The sequence below is a fragment of the Typopeltis vanoorti genome, chromosome 13 (assembly GCF_054136105.1).
Source record: "Typopeltis vanoorti isolate ZY-2024b chromosome 13, IOZ_Tvanoo_1.0, whole genome shotgun sequence".
Taxonomy (NCBI): Eukaryota; Metazoa; Arthropoda; class Arachnida; order Uropygi; family Thelyphonidae; genus Typopeltis; species Typopeltis vanoorti.
Window position 1 is genome coordinate 37,905,108 of NC_143561.1, and position 14,940 is coordinate 37,920,047.

At 34.5% G+C, this 14,940-nt stretch overlaps 1 protein-coding gene across 1 annotated transcript in view; it reads left to right on the forward strand.

Annotated features, from left to right (window-relative positions):
* The window catches only part of eIF2A (eukaryotic translation initiation factor 2A), a 270,564-nt gene that overhangs the window by 212,871 nt on the left and 42,753 nt on the right, over positions 1 to 14,940 (forward strand). The window contains exon 15 of the mRNA XM_090402822.1: positions 6,699 to 6,772. Coding sequence (XP_090258948.1) covers positions 6,699 to 6,772 — 74 coding nt within the window. The remainder of the gene's footprint in view (positions 1 to 6,698; positions 6,773 to 14,940) is intronic.

A 14,940-nucleotide genomic window follows, 5' to 3' on the forward strand; every position in this document is an offset into this window, starting at 1 on the left:
TCTTACATTGATAGTACTGATCTTTAACTCTGGTGATGTTGAGTTGGGGTTTGTTTTCAGATTTGTTCCAGTAGCTGACTTTTCGATGTTCGCCCTGGTTACCTGGCGAAAATAATGAGGGCCTTGTTTAACCGGGCGACGCCCCAGCCGGCATGAAATTTTGTCATGTTGTACCATCATTTTTTATTTTGGTTTAACCAATAAGAATACAATTTGGTCAGCTAAATCCCAAATTGCCAGCCCATCCTCGTTCGTTCAGTATCCAAGTAGATACCCAACAGGGTGCACCACGAGAAGGTGAGGATTGGACATTAGGTCAGAAGCCCTGGTCTATTCTCCGCATTCCTTTAAAGGCTATGTGGAGGTCTCCTCTCAGTTATACAGCTTTGACCCTTAATCACCCCTTAAGCAAGCTAAATAAAGATATTATAAATCTTAAAAGATACTAATATTATAATATTATAAACAACAAGGACGTCCTGTCTTTTAGGGGTATTGAAGAAATTGTGTACCTTTTCAATTATGCCAATGCAATTTCTTATTTGTCACAGATATAGCATTTCCAAGTGCCAAATTCAAACTATGTGATGCACAATGAACATATAAAGCTTGTCGATATCATTATTACATAACACCTCCAGGTAGTCCAAAGACATATCAAGGAAGGGCACCTACTCTACAACTCTCCTTCCTTCTTCACCAACCACAACTACAATCATCGTCATCTACACCAACACTGTCTACCTCCAACCACTACCACTAGTATTTTCACAGACAATCACAAACATGGATGTTTGTGATTGTCTGTGAAATCCATGTTTGTGATTGTCTTGCACACTCATGGAGGGTGCAAGGGGGGCAGGGCCCCCCTTGCACCCTCCATAAGTGTGCCACTGCCTATACAATCATACTTACTCTTTTCTTGTTCATAAATGATCTCTGACTGACCAGTATTCCTATATGTAGTTTTGCTGATGAAGTATGAAGTAAATTTCATTCTTCCTCTTCATTTGATAAACCTTATAATGTGCAAACAGCCTAAGCTTAACAATCATCTACAACTATTTCCCTGAACAAAGTGCATCCATGCTACCAAAACTCTTGCTTTTTATTCCTAGTAAAAAAAAAATCTCATTCCTTTCCTCTCCCCATATACACATTTTATTAATACACGGATCACCAGGTGATCCGTGTATTAATAAAATGTGAAGAACCGGAAAGTTTGTTACAGTGGTGTTAAGAACACTGACTAGACATGTCAGTGTAATTGGAAGACTGGAAAAAAGTCATGTCAACCAACAAGTCACGGTACACCTTGTTCTCTGCCACCAGTAGGCAGAGAGTTTGACAGAATCCCCATGGAAAAAACTTCCATGGGGCTTCTGTTTTTTCCAAGCTTCTGGAGATGGTGTCACGGTATGGAACAGGTCCCCTGATATTGCTGGAAGATTGGATATCCTCCAAAGAATATCTGAACGTTGTTGCCAATTAAGTTCATCCTGCAATATTGACTTTTTATCCATCAAGTAAGTTTCATGGACAACAATGCTACTTTTTTTTTTCATTACTACATGGATTGGCTTGATAATAAACAGATTTTTAACTCGTGTTTGTTTATTCTAGTTACATTTGCTCTACGTGTTTTGTTGTCTATATGACTAATGCCATCATTGGAAGGTTGCTTAACTTAAAGTAAAAAAAAAAAAGGCAAAAAATTGTTTTTTAACAGCATTTAATATCTATAATTGAAAAGATTGTATTGATAGTCTAATCGAGTATAATTAGGCATGCTAGATGCAGTCTCTCCATTGTTGTGTAAATTATGTATGTGATTGTTGGCATAGAACAGGTCTTTAATTTTACACATTAATGATTTCCAGATGTCTTGAAGGATCATCCCTTGATATTTATTTAGTGTGTCTTTTGTGTGAATGACCTTGGAGGACTCCTTGAACAACCTGTTGAAGTAATTCTCTTCTAAGTATGGCATGGAGATTTGCAGATTTACCATGTGATGTTCTTTGAGGATATACACTAGAGTCTACTTTTTTCCCATTTGTTTTCGACATCGCCCATATGTTCTTTGTTGTAGATTTCGAAACTTCTCCCAGTATGACTTACGTATATCTTTCCACAAGAACATGGAATTTTGTATTCACCTGGATGTTTATAAAATGGAACTTTGTCTTTAGGGGAACATAGAAAACTTCATATGGTTTTGACTGTTTTGAAGACCATTCTGATATTGACTGCCTTTAACATGTCAGCAGTCTTTCTTTCTTAATTCTCCTCTTCTACCTTTTACGGTATCGAGGTTTTTTATTCTTGCAACCACAACTGTATCAGAAGCAATCGAAATGGCTACTGAGGAAAAGCAGTGAGAAACTTCTATGAAATGATGAAGAGCTGGGTCAAAGCTTTTTGGAATTCAACTTATAATAGAGTTAATTTCAGAGGAAGATGCCTCTGCCTTACAAATTTATATAAAATAGAAATAGTGAATGTAAAAAAAACTGGAACTGGTTTAAAAGAGAGTAGCTCAAGATTTAGAAAATAATGAATTGAGATGGACAGAAATGGATTACTTTGATACTGATGATTTCATGATTTATTACTCTGGACATGAAACCCTTAGAAGAAATGGAGTAGCATTCATAGAAGAGAATATGAAAAATACATTTTGGGTTGCAACCCAGTGTCGGACAGAATAATCCTAATCATAATAAGTCATATCTAGTCAGTGTCACACTTATACAAGTGTTATATACCCAATACAAATGCTAATGAAAATGAGATTGAAAATTTTACAGTAGATTGCAACAAATGGTTTATAGTTTTGATAAGATAGATTGTCTATTGATATTAGGTGATTGGAATGCAAAAGTGAGAACAAAAGAAGAATGATGAATCACTGGAAAATTTGGTTTAGAACTGAATAATGAAGCAGGAGAAAGGATATTAGAGTAAAGTAACAAGAAAGAAAGAGAGATTGTAAATAGTTTCCAGAATAATCTGTTCAAATAGCAAAAAATAATTAAATCAGAGAAACAAAAAAAGTGTTAGACAGTTGAGTACAGATTTCCATAGACATGCTTAGAAAGATAAAGAAAACATCTAAACGAAAGGTGCAGGGTGATTGAAGAAAGTAACTTTACGGGAAGAGATTCGTTTAGAAAGATAAATTAAGTTACAGCTAAATTTATTCTTAGATTAGGAATAATAAATGGTAATTGAGTAAAAGTTTAATGGAAGAACAATAACAATTGGAAAAAAAAAAAAAAAAGTTGAAGTATGTAGAGGATTTGTACAAGAAATTAATATTAAATTGGAATTTGCTGAGGAATCTATGATAATGAAAAGTGAAGACATATGGGCAATGGAACTCCTGCCAAAAGAAAAAATCTCCTGGAGCTGATGGAGTGCCAGTGAAATTATTGAGAGCAGCTGAGGATGAAGTAGTGAATATATTAAGTGAGATTTGGAAGCAAAATGCTAGCCTAGAGATTGTGAGAATGACAGAACTATTGCTTTAATTTCATATACAAGTAAAGTTATGCTGAAAGTGATCCAAAAAAAGGCTGGAACCATATGTAAATAGAGAAATGCTAGAAGAACAGGTATGCTTCAGGAGAGGTAGAGGAACTAGAAACAGATAGTTATCATGAGATGAATTGTGAAAAGAAATTTCAGAAGATAGTATTCATCTATTTTGTTAATTATAAGGAAGCTTTTGATTTTGTGTATCACCACAGACTGTGGAATGTGATGGGATCATTGGGAATACCCAATGAGCATCAATGACAATTCATTGACATCAATGACAATATGAGCATCTAATTCTCTTGATTAGAGAACTATAACAACCAAGAAGCTTCAGTTATTTATTTATTTATTCTTATGGCAAAAAGAATACAATCAGGCTATATAAATCAATGTCTAGTCCAGAAAGCCTATCCAGGGTCTCGTCTGTCACCTTGTGGATATCTTGGAGGTTACCACGAAATTGGCACCTTGGGCAGGCATTCACAATATGAGTGATCATCTGTACTATTGGGGAACAGTCACAATAAGGGTGGTCTGACAGTTTCCATTTGTGTAGTAGATAGTCACATCTGCTCTGATTAGTTCTAATCCTCTTGACAGGTGATCAAATCTTCCTAGGAAGAGCAAAACTAGTCTGTGGAGCACAGGGATCTTCAACCAGGAAGCCATTTATTGGGAGATTGTTGGACCAGTGTTCTCTTCTCCACATGTCAGATGTTTATGGTAAGGCAGCTGAAGAATTTGTCCATGGACCAGAAAGGGTTTCTTGATTTTAGGCAAAGACTAGGTGGATTTTTGAGAGTCCTGTGCAGGGACAGGAGTGAGTTGCTCATTACTTTATTAAATTCTTTAATCGCAGCTCGTCTTCTCTGTATTCTTGGTGTAGCACCATTGGATTGGACAGGCAGCCAGGAGAGAGGGGGGGTTCTCAGTGTCCCACTAATTGTGCTCATGGTAGAGTTTAACTGGGTATCTATGATGTTAGTGTGCCTTCTTTCCCAGGTGGGGCACAGTATTCTGCTGCAGTGAATGCAAGGTTGTCTGCACTAGTGAAGACTAGTGCAGACAACCTTGCTTATGTATTATGTATTATGAAAATAGACAAAGACCTAGCAGGAATTAAGATTGGTGGCAGAAAATTTGTCCATGGACCAGAAAGGGTTTCTTGATTTTAGGCAAAGACCAGGTGGATTTTTGATAGTCCCGGACACTAATCCACTATTTTAATAATATAGTGATACATTTGGAAGATAACTAGTACAGCTAAGCAGATTGTAAGTTTAATTAAAAGAAAAATATTAAAACTATTAGACGTTATGACACTGTTATAAATGTTTCGTCAAGTCAATATTAAATTATGGGTTACAATTTTATTCATCCATATTTTAAATGCATGTCAGGAGAATAAAATTTATTCAGAGAAGATATACTAAATGTATGAAGTTTAAATGACTTTTCTCAAAGTTGGTATGAGAATTTAGTTGCTTGGTTGTAAACAAGATGCAGAAAATAAATGATTATTAGTAGTAGTATTATGTGACACCTCCAAGGAGTTCAAAGACTCATCAAGAGAGGGCACCTACTCTACAACTCTCAGTCTCCAATTCAATCCAACTAGAGCAAGCCACAACTACACCAATGCCATCTGCTGCCCACCACCACTAGTATTTTCACAGATAATCGCAAACATCCATGCCCATGGCAGGATTCGAACCTACAGCCTTTTGGCTGGATAGTGGATCGCTAACCACTCGGCCGACCAGGCCATTAGTTTGTTGAAAGGTCCAGAAGACTGTCAAAAAACTAGCTGTGGTATACAATCATTAAATTATACTTAGCAAGAAATTATATTTTGTTTTATTCCTTTATTAAACCATGAACAAACAAATTTTGCTTCTGAAGTATCTTCACAGCTAAGCTACATGTAAATGAAAGTAGATGGCGGCTACACATCAAATAGTCCTAATATCCCATACTGCTCAGCACAATTCCTGTTGTATATGTATATTATTATGGGAAGAGTCAAGTCACTACCTAAACCAGTTTTAGGTAGTGACTTGACTACTTGAGCTCTCTCACTGTTGAGACCCAAATAAAGGGTCTCAACAGTGAGAGCTAGATTCATAGAGATACTGAGAGCTAAATCAATGCAAAGCCATATTTTTCACATACAAGTAGCAAATGTATCACATATTATTAAAATACTGGATTAGTTGTAGAAAGATATTTTGCTTGGTTATAAAGTAAAATACTAAACATTTCAAAACTTGTTGGATAATGACACTTCCCTTTATGCTTAGCAAAATACACATCCAAAAAAAATGTGCTCTGCATTATGGGATATTATGGCAATTTAATGTCCTTGTCATGATTACCTCATGTGAAAATTTTGTTTGCTCATGCTTGGAAAAACAATTAAAATAGAAATATAATTTTGCCTCTAGTATAATTTACTTTGTAACCAAGAGAAAAATTTCTTCAGTCATTCATAGCTTTGAGATTTTCCGTAACCAGTATCTCCAATCTTCTTACTGCTGTGAACTGGAGCCAGGAATAAGGATAACCTCACAAACTTCAGTGCTACTAAAAGGTAGTCCTGTCCTTGCAAAAATAAGATAAACTCACTTTCCCATATTCTGGGTAACACCCATATCTCCAAACATGATTACATGATCTTGCACTTGATATCTTTAGCCTTTCCTGGTGCAAATGTCTCTCAGTTATAGCTTCCTCTATTCCCCCTCCCCCAACTCCCCCCAAACAAAACCACTTTTCAGGATATTATTTGAGCTAAAGTAATGTTGTAGTCTTTGGAAAGAATACTTTATTCAACTTGTTGGAAGAGCATGTGAGAAGAGATTATAGTCTGTCTCATTTTGTAATAAGTGTTTGGCACAGCTTTCTTTCTCAGCCAACAACTTATTATTCCTCGGCTTGGTTTTATTAGCTTCCACTAGAGGAATAGCTCTATTGTTAGCAAGTCTGCAGTATCCTAAAAATCACATGGGATGTTTTAAATTTGTATTGTAATATTGTGGACAGGTAGCCATAATAAGATTTATGCCAAGAAATTCTCAGCAGTATTAAACATTTTTAAATGGGTGGGAGCATTTCTTTCTTTTAATAAATCTTATACTATAATTATATTCTTGTAGATGGATTCTGTAAAGCAGCATCAAAAAATAAAAAAAAGAAAGATGCTAGAAAAGCCAGAAAGGAACAAGAGAAGGTATTGTAATTATATATAAACTTAATAATGAGCATTTGATTGTGTTTATTTCTTTGTATAAAAACAATTATTGTCTACTGCAGGCATGGCAACCTTTCCTAGTTCGGGGACCAAATTATCATTCTGTCTCCGAGTCAAGGGCCGGACTAAATTATTAAATAAAATAAATTAATATTAAATGAATTAAAACAAGTTGCTACTTCATATTTTATTTATTTATAATATAATTCTTTGGTATAAAGTTCTACATAAATTTTATAATATAATGAACAACATAACAATTTAATGTGAAGATTGGCCTCGTACTTCAACTACGAGACTATCATTATTGACGTTAATATTACTTAAGGATAATCGCATAGAATTTTCGAGGTTTTCTTCCGTTATTCTTGTCTGAATTTTTGATTTATTGTATTTCATCCTCGAAAATTTATAAAAATCCATCAAAGCAATGTTGTTAAATTGTGATTTTAGCACTAAATTCACCTGAAGCTCAATAAGTTCCATCTGTAAGTTTTCTGGCACATTATTTACATCAGCATCCATCGGACGAGCAGATATAGCGAATGTGGAGTCTTTGTTTTTGAAGTCAGCAAACCTTGTATCAATTTGCTCTATTAGTGCCTTCAGTTCATCTGCATAACAATTATAAGGGATATTTTTATGAGTTGCTAAAGTAGGAAAATGATAACAATTTTTAGCTCTTATCTGACTTCCCAACAATCTTAGTTTATTACAAAAAGCTTTGACATGTCCATGCAGTTCATGAACCAATTGTCCTTGTTTTTGCAATTTAAGATTCAGTTCGTTAATGCTAAATCACACACCCTCATCTTTTACTTGGTTAATTGTGTTTCCTTTTATGTCCATAAAATCTGCAATGTCTTGTCTCAGATCATAAAATCATTTTAACATTTTACCTTTACTCAACCACCTCACTTCACAATAATAAAACACATCTTCATAATCCAAAAATAGGTCTACCAAATACTTCTTAAATTGGCAGTGATTAAGTGCATGTGACTTAATAAAGTTAATACTGGCTACTACAACTTCCATAACATTTGTGAATTTAATCAATTTTGCACATAGATTTTGTTCGTGGATAATGCAGTGAAAATTTATTAAATTTTCCAGATGGATCTGTAGTTCTATTGCTCTTTCATGAACTATTCCAATAAATCCCTTCTGTGCACCAACCATTTCAGGGGTTCCATCAGTGCATATGCCAGATAGTGAAATCCATTTATGTCCATTTAAATCTCTCAAAGACTGTGTTGACTGTTTCAAATATATCTTCATCGGTAGTTGTTCCTTTTAACGGCCGAAGCGCCAATAATTCTTCTGTGATGTTGAAATCTGCATCAACTCCTCAAATAAATATTGCTAGCTGTGCTGTATCGGAGGCATTGGTGCTGTCATCCAAAGCAATTGAAAATGCTTCCAATCTAGCAATCTTCTCTTTTAAACTTTTTTGATATCATCAGCCATAATTTCTATCTGTCGGACAACAGTACGTCTCGACAAACGAATATTCTCGAAGTCTTTTTTCTTTTCAGGACATATTACACTTGCAACATCCAGCAGACATTCTTTGATAAATTCTCTGTTGTGATACGTTCTTTGCTTGTTGAACATTTGCTGCTGGGTATCCAAGTTCTTCTTCAACTTCTGTATTTCATCTTATCGTAGTTGTCCATCAATTTTTGGGTGATCCGCATGTCTCGAAGTAAAGTGTCTCTTCAAGTTGTATTCTTTGTTGATGGATATGGATTCGTTGCACAGCAAACATACAGGCAAACCTTTATTCAGAATAAAATAATAATCCTCCATCCAGTTGTCTTGAAATTGACAATTCTCTGCATCTACTTTTTTTGCAAATAACCCCTGACATTGTCCCAAATTTATGAGCGATATTCAGAACTGTCAAACAAAACTGTCTTCTACACCGCAGGCACTGAACAGAACACAACATCAACGCAGCCACCGAACAGAACACAACATCAATGCAGGCACTGAACAAAGCACAACGGCAACGCAAGTACCGAACTAACACGTTCACACACACGCCGCTAGTCAAAGTGAGAAAGAGACCTTGGTTGGAGAAAACATAGTGTGTTTTGCGCAAGTCATATGACATCAGCTTAATGTGAGTTAGTAGCATATACTATGTTTTCTCCCACAATGAATGAGACAAACTTCGCTGAAATAGATTAGGGCCGGATCAAAAGAAGTAGAGGACCGGGGGTTGCCCATATGTGATCTACTACTTAGTTATAATAATTGAAAATAATTAAATTGGAATTATTCCCAAAATTTGATGTGCAAATCATTTTCTTAAATGATTTGCACATGTATTTTAGAAAATAAGTCATAAAAGGATCAGTCCTGCCCTGTGTATATATTTTTAAAAAAATACTAAAAAAAAAAAGACTAATTTTTAAAACCTTGTTTAGACATGAAATTTTGCATTTAGTTCTGTTATGTATTCAACAGGACTAGCAAGAAATCTTTCTGAAGTGCTCACAAAAAAAAAAAAATTATAAACTCGGGAATAACTTGAATGAGTTGACAGATTGCTCTGTTATTTTGTATAGATGAGAAACAGCGAGCAGTTATCCTGCTTGGAGGGTGGCATTATCTTTTACTGCTTTTGAGATTTTAACCCTGCAGAGATCACGGCTGATCTGACAGATACAAACAAATTATTTAATATAAATATTCTTACACATATCCAGTGTATAGCTTGGAAGTCATGAGTAGCTGCGCATTCATATATTACGAGTGATATTCCACACTGTTTATGCGGTCAGTTTTGGTTTAACATGTGTTAAGTAAAGGTGTGTGACATTTGATAGTAAATTGTATCTGAGAGATACCGCAACCTCCGATGTCAGTATAATATTGGTTTTGTTTTTGTTTTTTTATTTACCATTGAAAATGGCTAGAAAAATATATCAATTGGATAATCCATCAGATGTTGAAGAGATTCAGCGATTTTGTTACTCGAGTCTGATGATGAGAATAATAGTCGAATTCGAAAGTAAAAGTGGTATTTGATAGTAAATTGTATCTAAGACCCCACGAACTCCGATGTCATTATAGTATTGGTTTAGTTGTTGTTGTTTTTCTTTGTTCAATAATTTCTAGATTGTAACTGAAAATAAATAAACCATCACGTATTATATTTGCAATAGTTTTTTTAAGTTTTATCGTATTTTAGCACATACTAGTAATGAATATCTCTCAGAGACACGTGACCTACGCTGCAATTTTTTCGACCGCGACCTCTGCAGGGTTAATAGAGTATTAAAGACTTTCAAGTTGACAGGTGCTGGCAATTTGGAAAGGAAATATTTACTTTTTTTTTTTGATTCTATAGAAATAGGAAAATGAGGGTTGGTGTTTTTGGGAAGTGAAGTTCCCTACTAACATATTTTGCTACACAAGGTTTAATATTAAAATCAACAGGACACTTTATAGAGTATGCAGCCAATAGTTAACAATGCTGGAATCATAGCAGTGATTTGGATGGGCTTCTCTATGTTTAAGTTTTCAGTAGTTGATGTATATTGGCATTAGTTTGGTTTTGGAATAGCACTTTTTTTTTCTTTTTTTTTAATATTAAAATAGTATTAAGTATTAATAAATTAAAGACTTAATTCTGTATGTTAGTCAAGTAAATATTAGTTTAATATCTAACGTTTCACTGACTGATATCTGTCAGCATTTTCAAAGGAATACACTGGTAAGCAATAGAAAGTAACAAAAACTAGGAAACTAACCGACAATTCTAAAAATTATATAAAGTTATCACTGTGCATGATACAATGATATAATACGCGTGTCGAAAGCGGAACGTTTTATTTGTTGAGATATTTAATGTAATTTTCATGAAAGTTCATTTCTTTTTGGTTAAATGATCTGATTAGAGTTTTCCATATATCTGGTAAAATTAAGCCTTGATTCTTATTTAAGTTACCTGTTGAACAGGTGACTGTAGCAGCTTCTTTAAATGTTCTGGAATGATAGTTGTCTTCTATGTAGGGCATATAACTCATATCCCATTCAATATTATGGTTGGTAGAGGCAAAGTGTGAAGAAAGGCCTGATATATCCTGTCTGTTATTCCTTACATAGCCTATGTGTTCTTTCTTTCTTGTATCAAAACTTCTAGATGTCTGTCCAATGTAATTAATACCGCAAGAAAATCCATAAAGAAGGCACACCATTACGTCCAATAGTAGATGGTATCCATTCCCCTACTTACAGACTATCAAAATATCTAGCCAAAATGTTACAAGAACACATTCACAACACGGATTCTTATATCAAGAACTCCCAACATTTCTTGGAGAAATTAAAAAACATCATTTTCTCTGAAGATAATATTATGGCTAGCCTGGATGCCACATCTCTGTTCACAAATATCCCAGTTTCAGAAGGCATCGACATCTTAGAAAACTTGTTCTCACCAAACATCTCCAATTTGTTCAAGCATTGCTTAACTTCAAATTATTTTACATGGCAAAAAACCTACTACAAACAACTCACTGGATTAGCCATTGGTAGCCCTCTCTCTCCTTCTTGTGCCGACCTATTCTTAGAAAATCTAGAAACTCAAATTTTATCCCAAATTAACCCTAAATCAACCACATGGTTTAGGTATGTTGACGACATCTTCATCATTTGGAATCACAAAAAAGAAGAATTAATAGATTTTCTAAACAGAATTAATTGCTTCCACAACACCATCAAGTTCACATTGGAACTAGAAAAAGATAATAAACTTCCATTCCTAGATGTCCTTATTAAGAAACAAACTGACAATAGCATCAATCTGTCAGTATATAGAAAACCTACTAACACTGGACGCTACCTCCATTTTGACTCGTCTCACCACATATCCCAGAAACTCAGCATTATCCATATGCTCAAAAAAAGAGCTATACAGTGTACCACAGACCCTGGCGACCTATAAGAAGAATTAATGAAAATATCCAAAGATCTATCCCTAAATGGCTACCCTACAAGAATCATCGACAAGATTCTCTTTAGTGACATACCGCAAAGACAACGAGATGTAACCCAATACATCAGCTCTATAACAATTCCATTTGTTAGTGCCATATCCAGAAAATTAGCTCTTCTTCTAAAACCATATAATATCAGAGTAACCTTCAAACCTATTTAAACCATTCAAAAGTTTATAAGATGACCGAAAGATAGCCATCCTTTCTACAAATACTCTGGAGTTTATAGCATACCTTGTTCTTGTAGTATTAATTACATCGGACAGACATCTAGAAATTTTGATACAAGAAAGAAAGAACACATAGGCTATGTAAGGAATAACAGACAGGATATATCAGGCCTTTCTTCACACTTTGCCTCTACCAGCCATAATATTGAATGGGATATGAGTCATATGCCCTACATAGAAGTCAACTACCATTCCAGAACATTTAAAGAAGCTGCTACAGTCGCCTGTTCAACACATAACTTAAATAAGAATCAAGGCCTAATCTTACCAGATATATGGAAACTCTATCAGATCATTTAACCAAAAAGAAATGAACTTTCATGAAAATTACATTAAATATCTCAACAAATAAAACGTTGCACTTGCGACACACATATTATATCATTGTATCAAGCACAGTGATAACTTTATATAATTTTTAGAATTGTCGGTTAGTTTCCTAGTTTTTGTTACTTTCTATTGCTTACCAGTGTATTCCTTTGAAAATGCTGACAGATATCAGTCAGTGAAACGTTGGATATTAAACTAATATTTACTTGACTAACATACAGAATTAAGTCTTTAATTTATTAATACTAGTAGTCAAGAAAAAGGTCATAAAAAGTGTTAAGTACTATTTTTATACAGTGAAACAGTATCAGCATTTTTGTGGAACTTGGGAGAGTAACCCAGATTTAATGAAATACATAAACTTTGTTAATGAGGATGTTGTAGAAATAAATGATTTTTTATTTTCTTTAAATTTTTTATATATTTTACTTATACCTGATTCTAAATATATTCGATATTATTTCTTTACTTATCTTCCTTATTTAACTTAACTTATTTAACAGTCGTAACTTCGAGTTGTAATCTCGTTGCTTGGTCTAGTCTTATCACCTTTAATCCTTTAGTCTACAATTTCATTCTCCCCCCACCTCTCAAGGTCGTAACTATGCCTCTTTAACGTGTGTATCGTATAGATTTAGGAATTGCCTCTGGCTGCAGCCAATTCCTTTGTCTAACTAGCTGGCTTTCTCTAACACTGATCTTTAAAAAATTATTTGTGTAACGACTGCGCCATTAAAGATCGCACAAAGGAATTGTTTGTCTTTCCTTAACATGTAAGAGAAATGCTCAGCGGAACACAGAAATATCTCTAAAATTCAGCTCTAAATCAAGCAACGTTTGAAACTTACTATTAGTCAGTTGTGACTACTTTTAACTTTAAGGATACATGGGTTCTATCTTTTTATGAGAAGTGCATTGGTAAGTCGAAATCAGGCAAGTTATTTAACAAACAAAACAATTTATTCCTACTAAGACATGGTAATTACAATTTAAAGGAAAAAGGATTCACACATATCAAATTTTTGAGGCTCTTTTCAATTCTGCCAAGTAACAAAGCAATGCACGTGTCTGGTTCCCAACTTACTTAGATCAGTACTTCTAGCCTTTAGCTTAGAGACAATGACAAATATTTATGTTCACATGTATGTCAGAAACGTGGTTTGTCTCATACACACTTGAAAATAATTTAACAATTTAACTTAGATCAATATCAGAATTATGCTTAACTAAACTTCACATTCAGTTTCTCCTTCAAACATTAACTCTTAACAATAACCTTTTAACATGAACAAATGCTCACCACTCTGCAGATAACTATTTCACAATAATTTAGAAGTGTGGTTTTCCGACTTCATAACCTTACAATATGCTAGCAACTATATAATCAACAATCCCTTCTCCAAGGTTCACAATCCATAACAGTTCTTGATACATTTCTCAGCCAGTTCAGCATTCACGATCCTAGAGATCACGAATATAATTTTCTTCTTTTCCGTTACAACCGCAAACAGACACTATTCCATGGCAATGATGATACAGCATTCTTGGAGATCGCTTAAGGAACTTTGTGATGGGATTCTGAAACAGGCCGACACCGTCGTTAAAAATCTCCTATCATCGTCAAAATACTGCTAGCAGGATATCCTCCCTCCATCCTTGGAACGGCTGTACCCAGGAACCACTTTGAAGCGACACCGGAACAAGTCAGGAACAAAGAGCCAGAGCCAAAAGTTAAGCCAGGAGCAAAGCGTCTGTCTCCTTTTTATTCTTCCTTGACGGCCTTGGAATTTCTTTAGATTGAGTTTCCTGGATGTTCTACCAGGGTACTTTTCCCCCCTACATAATTCGCTGAGTCATGGCGGGAAAACTCAGTAACTCGCTGACCTTTCCGCCTGGTAATAGCCTCAGGTCTACATTCTAATTCTGTCTGGGCTATCTCTTTGTTTGTACAACATTGGCGATCAAATAACTTAACAATTCATTCTAATCTTTTTATAGATTACATAAAACACTTATGAAAAAATGTTGATTAAACTAAGAGTATTTTGTATTGACTTTCTTCCTCAGGTAAAATCGGTATATAAGAATTTTATACAAAATTCTTTCTATACAAGATTTTACAATGTGATATCATTATCTCATGTTTTTAAATCAGTGAAACAATTTTTTAAGAGCAGGAATGTTAATGATAATTGTGATTCTGGTGTATATCCTGAAAGGGTATACCAGATATTGGCAATCTAAAATTAACATTTTGTGGCTAGTTTCTGATTGTACCTTAGTCTTCTAAAGCTAAGTGCTTCAACAATGCATCTATATCTTGATGTGATGTGCTGGTCTTTATCCTGAAATTTGCACTTCAAACATTGGTTTTGCTAATTGTTCAGTTGGTTTAAGTGATCACATTGTCTTACGTTAAGTCTGCTTACAAGGGGAGTTGAAAAGTTCTGATAAACACCTAGAACAAAAATGATACTCAAACAACTGATATAACCACAAGAAAGAACATATCTTAAAACTCTTTAACTCTCATGTTCATCAAAATGTAATAATTTGTTCTTTTTAATATAAGAAG